Source organism: Colobus angolensis, unplaced genomic scaffold, assembly GCF_000951035.1.
Source record: "Colobus angolensis palliatus isolate OR3802 unplaced genomic scaffold, Cang.pa_1.0 Scaffold216, whole genome shotgun sequence".
Lineage (NCBI taxonomy): Eukaryota > Metazoa > Chordata > Mammalia > Primates > Cercopithecidae > Colobus > Colobus angolensis.
Window position 1 is genome coordinate 1634967 of NW_012115333.1, and position 17688 is coordinate 1652654.

The window sequence follows — 17688 nt, forward strand, 5'->3', positions numbered from 1 at the left end:
TGGCACCCTAGGTGAAAATCAATTGACCCTCTGTGTTCTCATTTCCTTTCTATTGACATAGAAAGATTTTTTAAATTAATCAGTTATTTTCCCTGGGGCCTAATATTAGGACTACTGTGAGTAGAATCAGTGCCTTTTTTGCCCGCATTTATGAACTAATTTTGGTGGAGTGCCAGGGGGCCTCATTTAGGAAAATGAAGCTGAAAAATGGGTCTCCAGAAAATGAGGAATGGGGACATGGAGTGGTACATTGGAGAGAACTTTGGTTTGAATGCTAGTTCTATCCAAAGTTGTGTGGCTTTGGGCAAGTTACTAACCCTCTAGGAGCTTTAGCTACTGTGAAATGGAGGTGATGACAATCTCAATCTCACTGGGCTTATGTTTAGTATTAAGGGACAATGGTTATGAAAGCAATGTCATGGTCCCTGGAACATAGTAGGGACTTGACATCAAGCAAACTTACAGTTGGTGCATGGTCTTGTGGCTCCCTCCCTTCTGACATAGGGTGGTTATGTGGGATCAGGAGAGGTGGGCTACCCAGCGGGTACCTGTGCCAGTTCCCATGTTTCTGCTCCTGTCTCCTACACTGTGCAGCAGCTATGGTTCCATTCCCCTACCTTTTCTGTCAGGGGAAGTATGAAGGGTAAATAAAGAAGAGGAAAGTGGCTCTCCATAGAGCAGCTTTCTGGTTAGAAGGGAAAATCTCAGGTTTGAGGGAAGCCCAATAGCAAACCACAGAATAATCAGGAAATAGTGGTATCCTGTTTTATATGTCTAGAACTTTATTTTCAAAGAAGAAACAATGTAACTGCATTGCCAATCTAGAACTCTATCACAACTGAGGAAATCCTGTCTGCTTTGACCAGGCAGCTACAGTGCAGGTCCAGCCCTCCCCAGTCCTCCCCTGCCCCTCTGGTTCTTTCCCCTAAGCCTGCCTCAGCCACTTGGGAGGGGACTCTATTGCTAGAACTCTGATTTATTAAATAATTTCTGGTTTGGATGGTCTCCTCTCTCATCCTTACAATCTTTCCCTTTCCTGGAATTCTTCTTTTTCAGTGGCTCTACTTGGATCCCTCATGGCTTAGGGGGTACGTTAACAAGGAATGTGCCTCCTGTTATATAATTGTCAGCTCTTGGGTCTCAGGGAGGCCATATTCAACTTTATGTTGGTCAAAGAGCTTGCGCAGGGCACTGATGTAGAGTGCGTGATACTTGTCCACTGTCTTCTGGTTTGGCCTCTTAATCCTGGGAATTGGCAGGGGTTCCCCAACTATGAAAAAAGACAAGAGACAAACATCAGAGTCCCCCCCCTCAACTCAAACTACCCATCCCTCACTGGGAGCCATGTACTGAAACTCAGTATCTGGCTTTCCTCCCCTTCTTTCATTCTTTCCCTTTGCTCCAGTCTCATCCTGGCCCCTGTTCTCTGATCATCTAATCAAACCCATGCTCAAGAGAATGCAAGCAAGCTCAGGAGAGTGGTGACAGAATGTGTGTGAATGGTGATGCTCTTGCAGCAGATGCTGATGTCACATCCACAAATGGCCACAACTCTTATCTGTTTAGTTGTCCTACCCACCCTGCTCTCAACCACACCCATTGCCCATCCCAGATGTGAGTTGGGTCCCCCTGGACTTGATGGATGGTTTAAAGTGGGTGGGAAGTGAATGAAGAAAGAGGCCATCTGGAGATACTGGAAAGCTCACCAACAGTGGTAATGGGCCGATTGAAAGGCAGGAAGCCCCAGGATCCGTGAGTTAAGCCCCGGCCATGGAAGGTACAGAAATTTAGTCCCAGGATTTTTTTGAATGTGTCCTGGAAGGTTTTTTGGAGCAACCTTAACCACGTGCCCTCAGGGAAGGTCTCCTGATTGAAAACCTCATTCTCACCAAAGGAATATGAAGGGACAAGGTATGCCCTGCAAAGAAGAGGGGCAGGAGTGTGAGATCTCTGAGGAAGGTCCCCAGAAAAATCCTCTCCAAGGTGGGAAACCTCTCCAACCTCTCCCTTATAGGACAAGAACCGCAGCACCCAAACATCTCCAGCCTCATATCCCATTCCTGCCATGCCCCACTCTCCCAACTGAACTCTCTGAGGGGAGCTGCTGCTCTGCCTTGTTCTGGTATAGGAAAAAACTAATCTCAAAAGCTCTGTCTTCATTGCATCCAGCATCCAGAGTGTTCTTCGTAAACTGCATATCTGGACATGACACTCCTCTCAAAATCTTGCAGAGCTCCTCAGTTTCCACCATGCTGCTTCCTTACGGTCTTTTTGCTCTGGCCTTCCCTCCTTGGGTAGTTTTTCCTCTCCCCTCTCTTTCCTTGCAATCTGCTTAGCCATATTAATTGTGCCTTGTACTCTCTCATCTATGTCTTTGTACATTTTGCTTCCTCTGTCGGAAGTGCCTTCCCTCTGTCTTCATGTGGCTCATTCAGTTTTGCACTCAGTCCCAGTTTCATCCCCTTAAAGCAACTTTGTTTGACCACCTCAATTCCCCCACTGCGGAGTAGGTACCCCTCATCTAGTGCTTACCTCTCTTCTACACTAACACTGGCCCAACCATGTATTACAGGCATCTTCTTTACTTGCCTGACTCGCCCCATAGACAGCAAGCCAATCAAAGGCGAGAACTGAGTCATATTCGTCTTTGAATCCCTAGTCCCCGGCATAGCGCCTGACGTGCCATAGGTCCTCACTGAATGCCTGAGTTCTTTCTCCCTTTTGGTCTGCCTGGAAACTCTTACTAATATTTCAATTCACAATTCAGATGTTACCCACCTATGAAACCTCTATTTTGGGTCAAGATTTTTCCATCAATTGGTGCTCACATAGCACTTTGTACACATTTCCATTGTAGTGTTCCATTTGTTTAACAAATATTAAGCTCTTTCTATGTGCCAGCACTGTTTTAGGCCCTGGAGATGCATCAGTAAATACAATGGAATTTTTAAAATTCTGTCTTTATGGAGTTTACTTTTTTTGGGAGGAAGACAGACAATAAACATTGAAAATAGTAAGTAAACAAATAAATAAAATGGATGATCTATAAGAAGATAAGTGTAACCAGGAAAAAATAGGGCAAGATGGTCAGATAACCGTATTGAGAAGAGACATTTGAGCAAAGACTTGAAGGAGATAAAGGAATGAGCCAAGTAGTCATTTGGAGGAATAGTGTTGCGGGCAGAGGGAACAGCTAAAGCAAAGACCCTAAGGCAGGAGTGGGTGGCTTGCTTGAGGGACAGCAAAGAGGCCAGTGTAGCTGTGATGGAATGAGAGAGGAGTGAGAGGAGTGAGTGATGAGGACAGAGAGGCAGCTAAGGACCAGATTATTCCACGTCTTGCAAGCCCTTATAAGGACTTTGGTTTTTACTCTGAGTGACATGGGAGCCACTGGAGCGTTTTGAGAAGTGACATGATCTGACTCGTGTTTAACAGGATCATCCTGGCTGAAGCTGGGAATAGACTCTTGGGGGTGGGGGAAGCGGGAATGGATACAGGAAGAGCAGTTAGAAGTGTTATAATCATCCAAGGGGAGAGATGATGGTAGTAAACCAAGGGGTTTACTACAAGGGGTAGTCTAGGTAGCAAGTGGTAGGATTCTGCATGTATTTATTTGGTAATTATATGTGTATGGGTCTGTCGTCTTCCATATTGAACTGTGAGTTTGCAAGGACCAGGTCTTATTTACTTTTGTATCCTAAATGCCTAGTACTATGCCTGACATACAGTGGGTGTTCAGTAACTGCTGAATGAATGAGGTCTATTTCTCAAACCAGATTGTATACTCTTTGGGGGCACGTCTTATCTTTTTGATCCTCACAGCATCAAAGCTAGTGCCTCCCCTTGCAGTTGGTAGATTCTCAGGGCCTCTCAGTTAACAGGTTGATATAGAGTGGAGCCCCACTTTCCCAGACCTCCAGCCTACCAGGTCAATGGGCAGAAAGTAAAAGGTTTTCTTCTGCTGTTCTTTCTCCAACTTCGAGTAAGAAAAGTGCCCACTGAAACGTATCTGGAGGCCTAAACATCCCTAAGGCACAGTGTGAGGGGGTAGACGGAAGGAATTAGAGTGAAGATGGGGGCCTTCTAACAGGTGCCTAGGGAAGGCACCATTCTGGAGAGGGCTGCAGAGGGTCTATGGCACCCTGACAACAGAGCACTAGAACCTTGGAACCTACCCTGTTTTCAGTGCCAACTTCACAAAACCTTTACGCTGCTTGAGGAAGAGAGTGGAGGCTCCTGGCTGGCACAAGAGAGCTTCAGCAGCTCCACCCACCACAATAACCACAGCATTGCCTGAGCCTTTCTGGGTCAGCAAGTACTTCAAGGCTGACCTACTCACGGGGCACACACCTGTGAAACCAAAGGGTCAAGTGGTAGAAAAACTTCATGCCTGAGGATGGGGTGAGGGGTTTTCCCAGGCTCTTCCTGTCGGAGACAGTTCTTCTGTTTTCTGATGATTGCTGTTTCCACCTTTCTGTCTCTGACCTTGGTGTCCTGGGTTATGACTGCTCTAGCCTAAGGTTGGTCCTTAGGGTCAGCCGTTTGCCTTGGGGGTCTGTGCTTCTGCAGTTGGGTCTATACTGAGTTCCTCTGCCTCTTACCATCCATAGCCTACTGCATTTCAGATCAATAGTATCTAAGCCCACCTCATCCCTCTCTACCCATGAAGCACAGCCATGTTCCACTCTGCCCAGGCTGACAACACTGGAGATCCTCCAGAGTTCTCTCCTCCAGGGGTAATCGAGGCTAGCCACCACCAACCTGCTTCCTCCCTAAGAGTAACCTGCCAAAGGGAAGCCAATGGCTGGGGTTTCTGGAGAGTAGGCAGACCCGTGAGCCTGCCCAAGCCAAACTGAAATGTAGATGAATGATGGAATGTGAATGACACCCTGTTGTTTAACAACAATCATCTAGCCTTTCTCACTTCTGTCTCCCATCTTTGTCCTGCGCTCACCGTCTGTTCTCCACTGGGATGGCAGAAATTGCCTCCAGGCTCTAGCCATTGAGAAAGATTCCCACTCCAGGGCCATGCTAACCTCAGAGCAGAGTAGAAGCATCCTCTGGGACTCTAGTGGTCCCACCTGGCCCCTCCAGAGAAATGTATCTTACCTTTTAATGTTTGGCTTCAGGTGTTTTCTGGTGTCCAGAAGGATGACTATTTGTCCAGAGAGAGAGACAATTGTCACAGTGCACTGACCTGAAGCTGAGCATGGGCAAGTTGTTCTGGAGACTCTGATGAACTCCTATCCTTTATCCCTTGGCATTTTATGCAAGTGTGAAGGGGTTCCAAGGAGATAAAAGTCATGGACCAGGAGGGTTTTAGCTAGTATGATAGACTTCAAAATGCTTTTAAGACACCATGGTGTACAAATGACTGGCCCAAAGACGCCAACTGACATCCTAGAGAGAGCCTGGTGAAGTTCACTGGAGCGATCCCATTCACACCTGCTTTTCCCTGCATTTGTGTTTCATTCTTGGCTTTCATCCTCTGATTTGCACTTTGGCATTGGTCCTGAATTCCAGCCTTCTGGTTCTCCCTCTGAAAAAAGTGCTGGTGACTCTTATGAATGCCTATAACTTCCCCTGCTGCCCAACCAAACCCTGCTCCCCAGATCTTGGACAGAAACTAATGCTTAGCCACATACTCCTGTTAAGGGCCCAGGGTGTGCTGGACTTATTTTCTATCATGTACTCTTCAAGCAGGGAATGATTGTCAGGACTTATTGGGGTTGCACCTTTGAAGTAGGTAAAAAAATAGAATTAATTATTTCTTATACTCACCCATTGACATCACGTATTCTCGCACAATTGGGATCCAAAATACCCCTTCTAAGGTCCCTACAAAGGGAGTGATGGATGGGAAAATCCGAGCAATGCCAGTGGCCTCAGTGGCAAAGTTGATGAAGACACCAAAAGACAGAACGCCATGGGGGTGATTGGCAATGATATAGTTGTGTTTGGGAGAAAGATCATGAGTCTTCACCAGCTGTTAGAGGGAGATTGAGTCAGAGCATTGGCTACAAAGAAGGAAGAAACGACGTGTGGACTAAAATCCCAGCAGGTAGCCTATGTTTCCCTTCAGGAGCCCCAAAACCCTGTACACTAGGATGTCATCATTGTCATAGGATTGCCAGGGCTCACGATGGTCAGAGAGGCTGACCTGGCTTTGCCTCTCTGCCATCCACCTGTCTCCCCACCTGCCCATCCATCTTGGGCCCTTGCTTTGCATTATGACTTGGGGCCTTGATCTTCGCTGCTGACCACCAAAGCCTCTGAAAACATGGAGCTGAGTAGGGAGCAAGAGTCTGGGCAACAGGGACTGAGGGCACCCCAAGGAAGAGTAGTCACCTTTACTGGGAAGTAATTTCGGAAATAATTCCATAGGGTCCAGTTTCGTACCCAAGCTGAACGCCTGCCGCCTGTGTGTACAGAAGGGAAGGGAAGAGTCCGTAGGGCATTGTAGTCCCTCCACCTCTCCCAGAGGAGGAGAGTTCTGCCTGCAGTCCTCAGGTCACAGGAGGGGCCTCCTTCTGACACCTCAGAACTGTAAGTACTGTCCCTGAATCCAGTCCCCAAGACATAGGAAGCCCCTGCTCCTCTAGAGCTGACCAGAAAGGTGACAGGAAAATAGTCTGAGACTGGGGGCACCTGCCCAGAGACCTCAACCTCATAATTCTTCCTGAGCTACCTGGTGGAGACCTCTGTCCCTGCTGAGCTTTGCTCTCCCTTCTCTCTCCCCTTCCTTCGCCTCTCCCCTACCCTTGGTTCTCCCTCTCTCCCTCCACCTCCCTCTCCCTGTGCTTCCATTCTTGGCCCAAACAGGAAGACCATTGTGCCCCTGTCTCTCACCTTGACTGTGGGTGTTCCAATCATAGGCGAGCCAGGCTAAGGAGAGCACAGCCAAGGACCAGAACTTACTGAACAGCAGAAAGTAGGGTATAAGGAGAATGGGAATAGCTCCTGAGGAGACAAAAAGAGTTCACACCTTTCAATTCCCTTGAAGTTTTAGTACACTTCTCATAACCCCGGCCTCTGCTCTACACTACAGGAGCAGGGCTAGGCTGGTGTGGGACCCTTCTCTCCTTCTCCCCTCTTCCCCAACCCCTCGCCCTCCATTTGTCTCTGCTGTAGTCTAGGCAGGCCTCTGAGCCCCTGGATCTGGGTCTCCTTGATGGCCAAACTCTCAATTGAAGAAAGAGCAGAACCATGAAGTTGGGGTCAAAGGACAGCATGGCTTGCTGAATGGGAAGAAGAGCACATTGGGCTGGTAGCTGAATCCCCATTCTGGGACCTCTGGAAATTCTTTCTAAAAGCTTGAACCACTTTCCTGTGCTGAACTGCCAAGTCTGCATATTCCAGCAGGGACGTTATCCGCAGTGTACAGGCTGTTTGATGCTGAAAAGTAAACATGGATTAAAAACTGCTCCACTTTGGGAGGCCGAGGCAGGTGGATCACAAGGTCAGGAGATTGAGACCATCCTGGCTAACACGGTGAAACCCCGTCTCTACTAAAAATACAAAAAATTAGCGGGGCGAGGTGGCACACGCTTGTAGTCCCAGCTACTTGGGAGGCAGAGGGAGGAGAACTGCTTGAACCCGGGAGGCAGAGGTTGCAGTGAGCTGAGATAGCACCACTGCACTGCAGCCTGGGCAACAGAGCAAGACTCCGTCTCGAAAAAAACAAAACAAAACAAAACAAACAACAACGACAACAACAAAACTGCTCTACTAGGCCAGGTGCGGTGGCTCACTCCTATAATCTTAGCAATTTGGGAGGGAGGCCAAAGCGAGAGGACAGCTTGAACCTAGGAGTTTGAGACCAGCCTGGGTAACAAAGCAAGACCCTATCTCTAAAAAACCAAAAAAACAAAAAACACAACAACAACAACAACAAAAAAACCACTTTACTACGTTCATTTTGTTCCATTCAAAAGTGTCACAAAGGTTCAGAAGGGGAAGTCTGTGTTAGCAAATGACCATAGCAGGCTGTAACTGTGAACATGATACATCTTACAGCAGTGGGAATGAATTCCATTAAAAAATCTGCATTCATGAGAAAGAGGGGCTGAGTATACATATGGTGAATAAAAAAAGACTTAGCTAAGGGAATGACTTCTTTGACCAGGTACCATGTCATGGCAGATAAAAGTTTCAGGGAAGAAGAAACTCAGGAGTTACCTACCAACTCTTTGTCTCTTGCATTTTGGACATAAATGAAAATAGCAGGAAAAAGGCTGAGTGGACAGTACTTTAAAAAGTCATGTTATGGAGTAGAAGAAACCTTTGTAATAAGCTGAATTGCCCTCATAAGCACTGATCGAGATGGTTGTTGTAAGCATTCGAATTAGACAGGAAAGAGTGGTGGGAGGAGTTTTATGGGAAGCCTGTCATGGAGAAAAGCCTTGCTGTCTATGCCCTTCATCAAAGAGGAGAGTAAATTTGCCAATTAAGCTTCAGAAGAAAATTCAGATAAAGTTAAATAAGAATCATCACTAATTAAAGTTAGCTTAAGTATATCATTTCCTTTATATATTTTTTCAAATACATTTTGTTTGTATCCCCAGTATTTAGAAGAGAGCTTGGCACACAGTGTGTGTTCAACAAATATCTGTAGACCGATTGAAAAAGAAATAAGAAAATGTTTTCTGTTTTCAGTAGTAAACTTGATGATTACTATTTAGTCAGCATGTATAGTGTTATTTAAATGTGATGTTATTTTAATAACATAGACGGATTGGTCGTGTACCTTTTATCTCATTCATTTATCCACCAGTCCTAAAGGCGGTCTAAGAGCCCTTACCTGGGTAACACCATCCCCCTTGTGGAACCTATTGGAACTGCAGGTATGACCCGGCAAGAGACCAGGAAGGTTCTTCCAGAGCAAGGCTTCCAGACCCAGCCTGAGTGTCACTAGAGTCGTGCACAGTGACAAAAGTGGAATTTAAAGATATAGGAGAGGCCGGGCGCGGTGGCTCACGCCTATAATCCCAGCACTTTGGGAGGCCGAGGCGGGCGGATCACGAGGTCAGGAAATCGAGACCATTCTGGCTAACACGGTGAAACCCTGCCTCTGCTAAAAATACAAAAAAAAAAAAAAAAAATTAGCCGGGCGTGGTGGCAGGCGCTTGTAGTCCCAGCTAGTCGGGAGGCTGAGACAGGAGAATGGCGTGAACCCAGGAGGCGGAGCTTGCAGTGAGCCGAGATCGCGCCACTGCACTCCAGCCTGGAAGATGAACAAGACTCCGTCTCAAAAATAAAGAAAGAAAGAAAGATATAGGAGAAATAGAGGCCAAATGTGGAAGAGCTAAGTCTCATGGAAAAAGAGTTCCGTGACATAAAGCAAGGGTACCTGAGAAAGGAATGATGAACAAGCATTTATGTATGTGTGACACTCCCTTAGATATTATGGCCTTGACACCAGGAGATGGTTCCAATTTCTCTTGTCACGTTCAAGTGAGGCGTCTTGGAGAGGGTTATCAAAGAGGAAGTTCACATAGGTAGGCTTCTAATTTAGTTTGTAGTGAAGATGGCCAAGCCATTCTAATATATGCGCACTGGGGGAAAAAAAAGGAAAAAAATGAAGAAAAAAACTAATATATGCGCATTGGTAGCTCATCATAATTTTAACTTGCATTTCTCTGATAGCTAGTGATGCGAAACAGCTTTTCATGTGCTTGTCTGCTTTCTGCATATCCTCTTTGGTGAAGTGTCCATTCAAATCTTTTGCCCATTTTTCAATTGGGTTGTTTTCTTACTGTTGACTTTTGATAGTTCTTTATGCATTTTGGATATAAGTTTTTTGTCTGACATGTGATTTGCAAACATTTTCTCCTAATCTGTCTATCTTTTCATTCTTGTAACAGGGTCCTTTTTAGAGCAAAAGCTTTTAATATTGATGAAGCCCAATTTATTAATTTTTTTTTCTTTCACAGATTGTGCTTTTGGTGTCAAGCTGAAAAAACTCTTTGTGTAACCTCATGTCATGAAGATTTTTCCCCTATATTTTCCTTCCTTCCTTTCCTTCCTTCCTTCCTTCCTTCCTTCCTTCCTTCCTTCCTTCCTTCCTTCCTTCCTTTCTTTCTCTCTCTCTCTCTCTCAGACAGGATCTGGCTCTGTCACCCAGACTGGAGTGCTGTGGCATGATCTCGGCTCAACGCATTGCAACCTCTGCTTCCTGGGCTCAAGTGATTCCCCCCACTTCAGCCTCCAGAGTGGCTGGGACTACAGGAGCATGCTACCACACCCAGCCAATTTATTTTGTATTTTTTTGTAGAGACAGGGTCTTGCTGTGTTGCCCCAGCTAGTTTCAAACTCCTGGTCTCAAGTGATCCTCCTGCCTTAGCTTCCCAAAGTGTTGGGATTACAGGTGTGAGCCACTGCACCTGGCCTCCCCTATGTTTTCTACTAAACATTTTACAGTTTTCTTTTTTTACATTTAAATCTACAATACACTTCAAGTTAATTTTTACCAGTTTTATGGAGGTATAATTTACAAATAAAAATGGTGTGTATTCAGTGTGCACAATGTGATGATTTGACACAGGTATACATTGTGTGATGATTACAGCAATCAAATCAATCAACACATCCACCACCATACACAGTTACCCTTTGTGTGTGTTTGTGGCTAGAGGTGTGCATACTTAAGATCCACTCAGCAAATTTCAAGCATATAATATAGTATTATTAACTATAGTCACCATGCTGCTATACTTTAGATTCCCAGAAATTCTTCTTTTTATAACTGAAATTTTGTGCCCTTTGACAAATATTTCCTTATTTTCCCTCTGCCCCAGCTCCTGGCAACCACCATTCTATTCTCTGCTTCTATGAATTTGACTTATATTTATTTACAAATATACATATTTAGAGACAGGTTCTCTCTGTGCTGCCCAAGCTGGTCTCAAATTCCTGAGCTCAAGTGATGCTCCCACCTCAGCCTCCTGAGTAGCTAGGATTACAAGCATGTGGCACCACATTCAGCTCTAAGTGAGATCATATGGTATTTTTCTTTCTGTGTCTGGCTTATTTCACTTAGCATAATATCCTCCAGATTCATCCATGTTATTGCAAATGGCAGGATCTCCTTTTTATGGCTGAATAATATTCGTGTGTGTGTGTGTATGTGTGTGACACTTTCTTTATTCATTCATCTGCCAATGGACACTTAGGTTGATCCCACGTCTTGGCTATTATGATTAATACTGCAGTGAACATGGGAGGGCAGATATTTCTTCAAGACACTAATTTCATTACCATTGGAACCTCCCCACTATTTGCCATAATTTGTAACAATTTACATTCCTACCAACAGTGTACAAAGACTCCCTTTTATCTATATCCTCACCAAAACTTATCATTTGTCTTTTTGATAATAGCTATCCTAACAGGTATAAGGTGATATCTCACTGTGGTTTTGATTTGCAGCTCCCTGATGACTAATAATGTTGAGCCCCTTTTCATATACCTGTTGGCTATTTGTATGTTTTCTTTGGAAAAATGTCTATTCAAGTCCTTTGCCTATTAAAAAGTTTAGGTTATTTTATTTTTTTCTATTGAGTGGTGTGAGTTCTTTATATATTTTAGAGATTAATCCCTTATGAGATATGTGGTTTGCAAACATTTTCTTCCATTCTGTGGGTTGCCTTTTCATTTAGTTGATTGTTTCCTTTGCTAGGCAGAAGATTTTTAATTTGAGGTACTCCTGCTTGTTTATTTTTGCTTTTGTTGCCTGTGCTTTTGTTGTCATATCCAAAAAATCATTGCCAAGGCCAATGTCAAGGAGCTTTTCCCCTATATTTTCTTTTAGGAGTTTAATGATTTCAGGTCTTACATTTAAGTCTTTAATCCATTTTGAGTTAATGTTTGTGTATGTTGTAAGGTAAGAGTCTAGTTTCATTATTTTGCATGTGGATGTCTAGTTCAACACCATTTATTGAAGAAACTATCCTTTTCCCATTGTGTATTCTTGGGACCTGTTTCAAAGATTAGTTGGCTATAAATGCATGGGATTATTTCTGGGCTATCATATTTCACTGGTTTCTGTGTCTGTTTTTATGTCAGTACCATAGTGTTTTGATTACTATGGTTTTGTAATATAGTTTGAAATCAGGAAGTGTGATGCCTCTAGCTTTGTTTTTCTTTCTCAAGATTACTTTAGCTATTCAGGGTCTTTTGCTGTCTCATACAAATTTTAGGATTTTTTTATGTTTCTTCTAAAAATGTCATTGGAATTTTCATAGGGATCGTACTGGATCTATAGATCACTTTGAGTAGTATAGACATGTTAATAATATTAATTTTTCCAATCCATGAACACAGGACATCTTTCAACTTATTTGTGTCTTCTTCAATTTTTTTTCAATGTCTTACAGTTTTTGATATACAGATCTTTCACCTCCTAGGTTAAATTTATTTAACCTAGTAGTTTATTTAACCTCCTAAGTATTTTATTCCTTTTAATGATATTGTAAATTGAATTGTTTACCTTCATTTCTTTTTTGGATAGTTTATTGTCAGTGTATAAAAATGCAACTGATTTTTGGATGTTCATTTTATATCCTGACATTTTACCGAATTCATCTATTAGTTCTAACAATTTTTTGGTGGAGTCTTTAGGGTTTTCTGTATAAGATTATGTCATCTGCTAACAGAGACAATTTAACTTCTTTCTTTCCAATTTAGATGCCTTTTATTTCTTTTTCTTGTGTAATTGCTCTTGGTAGGACATCCAGTACTGTGTTGAGTAGAAATGGCAGAATGAGCACCCTTGTCTTGTTTCTAATCTTAGAGGAAAAGCGTTCAGCTTTTCACCACTGTGTATGATGTTAGCTGTGGACTTTTCATATATGGCCTTTATTATGTTGAAATCCATTCCTTCTATGTCTAACTTGCTGAGAGTTTTTATCATGAAAAGATGTTAAATTTTGTCAAATGCTTTTTCTGCACCTATTGAGATGATCTTATGATTTTTATTCTTCTTCTGTTAATGTGGCATATTACATTTATTGACATATGCATGTTGAACCACCCCTGCATCCCAGGGATAAATCCCACTTGATCATGGTGTATGATCCTTTTAATGTGCTGTTGAATTTGGTTTGCTAGTATTTTGTTGAGGATTTTTTGCATCTATGTTCATCAGGGATATGGGCCTGTAATGTTCTTTTCTTGCAGTATCCTTGCCTAGCTTTGGTATCAGGGTAGTGCTGGCATTGTAAAAGGAGTTTGGAAGTGCTCCTGCCTTTTCAATTTTCTGGAAGAGTTTGAGAAGGAATGACATTAATTCTTTTTTTTTCCTTTTGACACACAGTTTCACTCTGTTGCCCAGGCTGGAGTGCAATGGTGCGATCTCGGCTCACTGCTCCCTGGTTCAAGTAATTCTTGTGCCTCAGCCTCCCGAGTAGCTGGGACTACAGGAGCATGCCCCCATGCCTGGCTAATTTTTGTATTTTCAGCATGTTGGCCAGGCTGGTCTCAAACTCATCACGTTGGCCGAGCTGGTCTGGAACTACTGACCACCTATGAAGCTGTCTGGTCCTGGGCTTTTCTTTGTTAGGAGGTTTTTGATTATTGACTAAATCTCATCTGTCATTGATCTGTTTAGATTTTCTTCCTTCATAATTTATTCTTGGTAGGTTGTATGTGTCTAGAAACATATCCATTTCTTCTAGATTATCCAATTTGTTGGCGTATGATTGTTCATGGTAGTCTTTTATGACCTTTGTATTTCTGTCTTATCAGTTGTAATGTCTCCTCTTTTATTTCTGATTTTATTTATTTGATATTCTCTCTCTTTTTTCCTTGGTTAGTTTAGCTAAGGGTTTGTTACTTTTGTTTATCTTAGGGTTAGTTTATTCTTTTTTTTTCTAGTTTCATGGGATGTAAAGTTAGGTTATTGATTTGTGATATTTCTTTTTTCTTTATGTAGGTATTTATCACGATAAACTTTCCCCTTAGAACTGTTTTTGCTGCATTCTATAAGTTTTGGTTTGATGTGTTTCCATTTTCATATGCTTCAAGATACTCTTTGATTTCCACTTTTAACTCTAACATGAGATAAGAGACAAAAGTATTAAAAATAACTACAGCTGCAATAATTTTTTAATGGATACATGATATAAAAAGATGTAAAGTTAAAAGTGATTTACACACTACCATTTTGGATTTGATGATATATTTACCTTTACCAGTGAGTTTCATATTTTTGTCTGTTTTAATATTGTTACTTAGTATCCTTTCATTTCAACTTGAACACCTTTCTTTAGCATTTCTTGCAAGGTAGGTCTAGTCGTGATGAACTCCTTTAGCTTTTATTTGTCTGGAAATGCCTTTTTTTGTTGCTAGAGATGGGGTCTCATTTTGTTACCCATGCTGAAGGGCAGTGGCATGCTCATAGCTCACTGAAGCTTTGAACTCCTGGGCTCAAGCGATCTTCCTGCCTTAGCTTCCCAAGTAGCTGGAAGTTCAAGTAGCTGGACATCATCATGCCTGGCTAATTTTATTAGTTTTATTTTTGCAGAGACAGAGTCTCACTATGTTGCCCCAGCTGGTCTCAAACTGGCCTTAAGCAATCCTCCCACCTCAGCCTCCCAACATGCTGGGATTACAGACATGAGCTACCATGCCTGGCTTTGAGAATGTCTTTATTGTTCCTTCATTTACGAATGACCACTTTGCTGGTTATAGTATTCTTCATTGGCAGTTTTTCATCTTTTAGCACTTTGAATGTATCATCCCACTCCCTCCTGGCCTGCAAGATTTCTGCTGAGAAGTGGGCTGATGAAGTTCCCTTGTATGTGATACAACTCTTTTCTCTTAATGCTTTCAATATTCTCTTTTGTCTTTGACTTTTGACAATTTGATTATAATGTGCTTCAGGATATTCTTCTTTGAGTTGATCTTGCTTGGGATCCTCTGAGCTTCATGAATCTTGATGTCCATTTCTTTCCTAGGATTTGTGAAGTTTCCAACCATTATTTCTTGAAAAAAGCTTTCTGTTTCTTTCTCTCTCTTTTTCTTCTCCTAAATTATGGGACTCCCATAATTAGTAGATTCATTTGCTTATTGTGTCCCATAGGTTCCTTATGCTTTCTTCACTCATTTTCATTTTTTTCTTTTTTGTTTCTCTAATTGGCAAATTTCAAATTACCTATCTTTGTGTTACCCATTTCTTTCTTCTGCATGATCAAGTCTGCTGTTGAAACTCTTTCTTTTAGTTTTCAGTTCTGTCATTGTATACACCAGCTCGAGGATTTCTGTTTGGGTTCTTTTTATGGTTTTTATTTCTTTATTAAACTTCTCATCTCATTTATGTGTTGTTTTCCTGATTTTGTTTAGTTGTCTGTGTTCTCTCACAACTCACTGCACTTCAGGATGACTATCTTGAATTCTTCATCAAGCCTTTAATAGAGCTCCATTTATTTAGGCTGTTACTGGAGCTATACTAGTTTACTTTGGTGGTGTCATGTTTGCTGGATTATTTGTTATTTATGTAGCCTTTCATTGGTGTCTGTGCATTTCAAGGAGCAAATCAGTCTTTATAGACTGATTTCAGCAGGTTTATGGGAGGGCTTCTGCTAGGTTACTGGGTGGGTCCCTGGGCAGGCAGGACAGGCCCAGGATTGTGGCTGAGAAGGGATAGAACCGAGTCATAGGGCTGCCTCAAGGTCTATAGCCAAGACTGAGGCCTGCAGGCCTGCCTCCATGGGCATGGACAGGTGTGCCTCCTGCCAGGTTCCTGGGTGGACAGGACTGCTCTGGACAGTACAATGGAGCTGGAGCCAAGTTATGGGGCTGTTTCAGGATCTGCTGTGGTACCAAGGTTAGCAAGCTTGCTTCCTATGGCACAGACAGGCATGACTCCCAGCAAGCCCCTGGGAAGGCATAATTGCTCCCATACCACAGCAGAGTGTGACCAGAGCTGAGTTATAAGGCTGCTTCAGGGTATACTACAGGGACCAAGATTGGCAGTCCTGTAACTTGAGGCACAGATGGTTGTGACTCCTCCTGGACACCTTGGAAGATGATTTTGGTGGCAGAATCAAGGCCAAATGGCATTGTAGCTGAGTTTACAGGGGGATGAGGCTATTTCCAGGTCTGTAACCTTCACCATGGTCAACAACCTTGGGTGTGGGTCTGCCCTCTCAAAACAGCCTTCCTTGGTGTTGGACTCTACTAGAGTTTTGCAACATCCTACCTGGGTCCAAAATTCCCACAAAGGTACTCTGGTCCACGGATGGCTGCCAAATTCTTTTTGCTCTGGAGAGATGTGATGGACTTCCCATTCACCATCTTGTTGATGTCATACTTGAGTCAAATTTTATAGAGCCTGAAGTTTGGGTCAAGGTTCATTTTGCCACATATGGACATCAAAATTTCCTACACCATTCCTTGAAAAGACTTATTCATCCTCCATTGAATTGCTTTTTCATCTTTGTTAAAAATCAATTGACCATATTCATGTGTTTATTTCTTGACTCTTTTCTGTTCTGTGGATCAATATATCTATTCCTTGACAAATACGTCACTGTCTTGATTGCTGTAGTCTTATACTAAGTCTCAAAATCAGATGGTATAATTCCTTTAACTTTATTCTTTCTCAAAATTGTTTAGTTATTTGTAGTTTCTTTGTTTTTCTATATAAATTTTTGAATCAGCTTGTTTATTTCTACAAAATCTCTTGATGGAGGTTTTTAAATTAAACTTTTTATTTTGACAAAACAAGACTATTTTAACAAAGTCTTGTATAATCTTCATCTACATCTACCCATTGTCAACATTTTACTTTTGATTTATCTTTAAATGTAAAAATGTAAGTATATACATATGATTGTATTTGAGAATACATCACAGAAATTACAACCTTTTGCTTCTAAATACTTTAGCATGTATTTTGCAAGAAAAACGATATTCTCTTCCCTTATAGCACCCATAATGCTATTACCGAATTTGGGAAATTTAATATTTATGCAAAACTATTACCCAATATACCCTGGCTGTGATTTTTACTTGAATTGCATTATACTTATAGATCAGTCTGGGGAGAACTGGCGTCTTTACTCTGTTGAATCTTCCAATCTGTGAAGATAGTATGTCTCTAATTATTTAGATCTTTTATTTTATTCATCAGCATTTTACAGTTTTTAGCCTATGAATCCTGTATGGTTTATTAGATTTATTCCCAAACATTTTATTTTTGAAGATATTTAAATGGTAGTTTTTTTTTTTTGAGACGGAGTCTTGCTCTGTCGCCCAGGCTGGAGTGCAGTGGCCAGACCTCAGCTCACTGCAAGCTCCGCCTCCCGGGTTTACGCCATTCTCCTGCCTCAGCCTCCCGAGTGGCTGGGACTACAGGCGCCTGCCACCTCGCCCGGCTAGTTTTTTGTATTTTTTTAGTAGAGACGGGGTTTCACCGTGTTAGCCAGGATGGTCTCGATCTCCTGACCTCGTGATCCACCCGTCTCGGCCTCCCAAAGTGCTGGGATTACAGGCTTGAGCCACCGCGCCCGGCCTAAATGGTATTGTTTTTTAAATTTCCGTTTTCAATTCTTCTGTGCTAGTATATAGAAATGTGATTACTTTTTATGCATGGTCTTGTATCCTGTGACTGGCTAATCTCATTTGTTAGTTCTTGGAGGTTTTTGTTTTATTTAAAGTAGAGTCCTTGGGATCTTCCTTACAGACTCT

General features: G+C 42.4%; 1 protein-coding gene across 1 annotated transcript in view; it reads right to left on the reverse strand.

The window, feature by feature from the left end:
• Nucleotides 1-883: 883 nt before the first annotated feature.
• The window catches only part of DGAT2L6 (diacylglycerol O-acyltransferase 2-like 6), a 28650-nt gene continuing 11845 nt past the window's right edge, over nucleotides 884-17688 (reverse strand). The window contains 6 exon segments of the mRNA XM_011943152.1: nucleotides 884-1270; nucleotides 1707-1918; nucleotides 4176-4350; nucleotides 5782-5986; nucleotides 6349-6419; nucleotides 6850-6960. Of these exon segments, the coding sequence (XP_011798542.1) occupies nucleotides 1116-1270; nucleotides 1707-1918; nucleotides 4176-4350; nucleotides 5782-5986; nucleotides 6349-6419; nucleotides 6850-6960 (929 nt within the window). The 3' untranslated portion in view covers nucleotides 884-1115.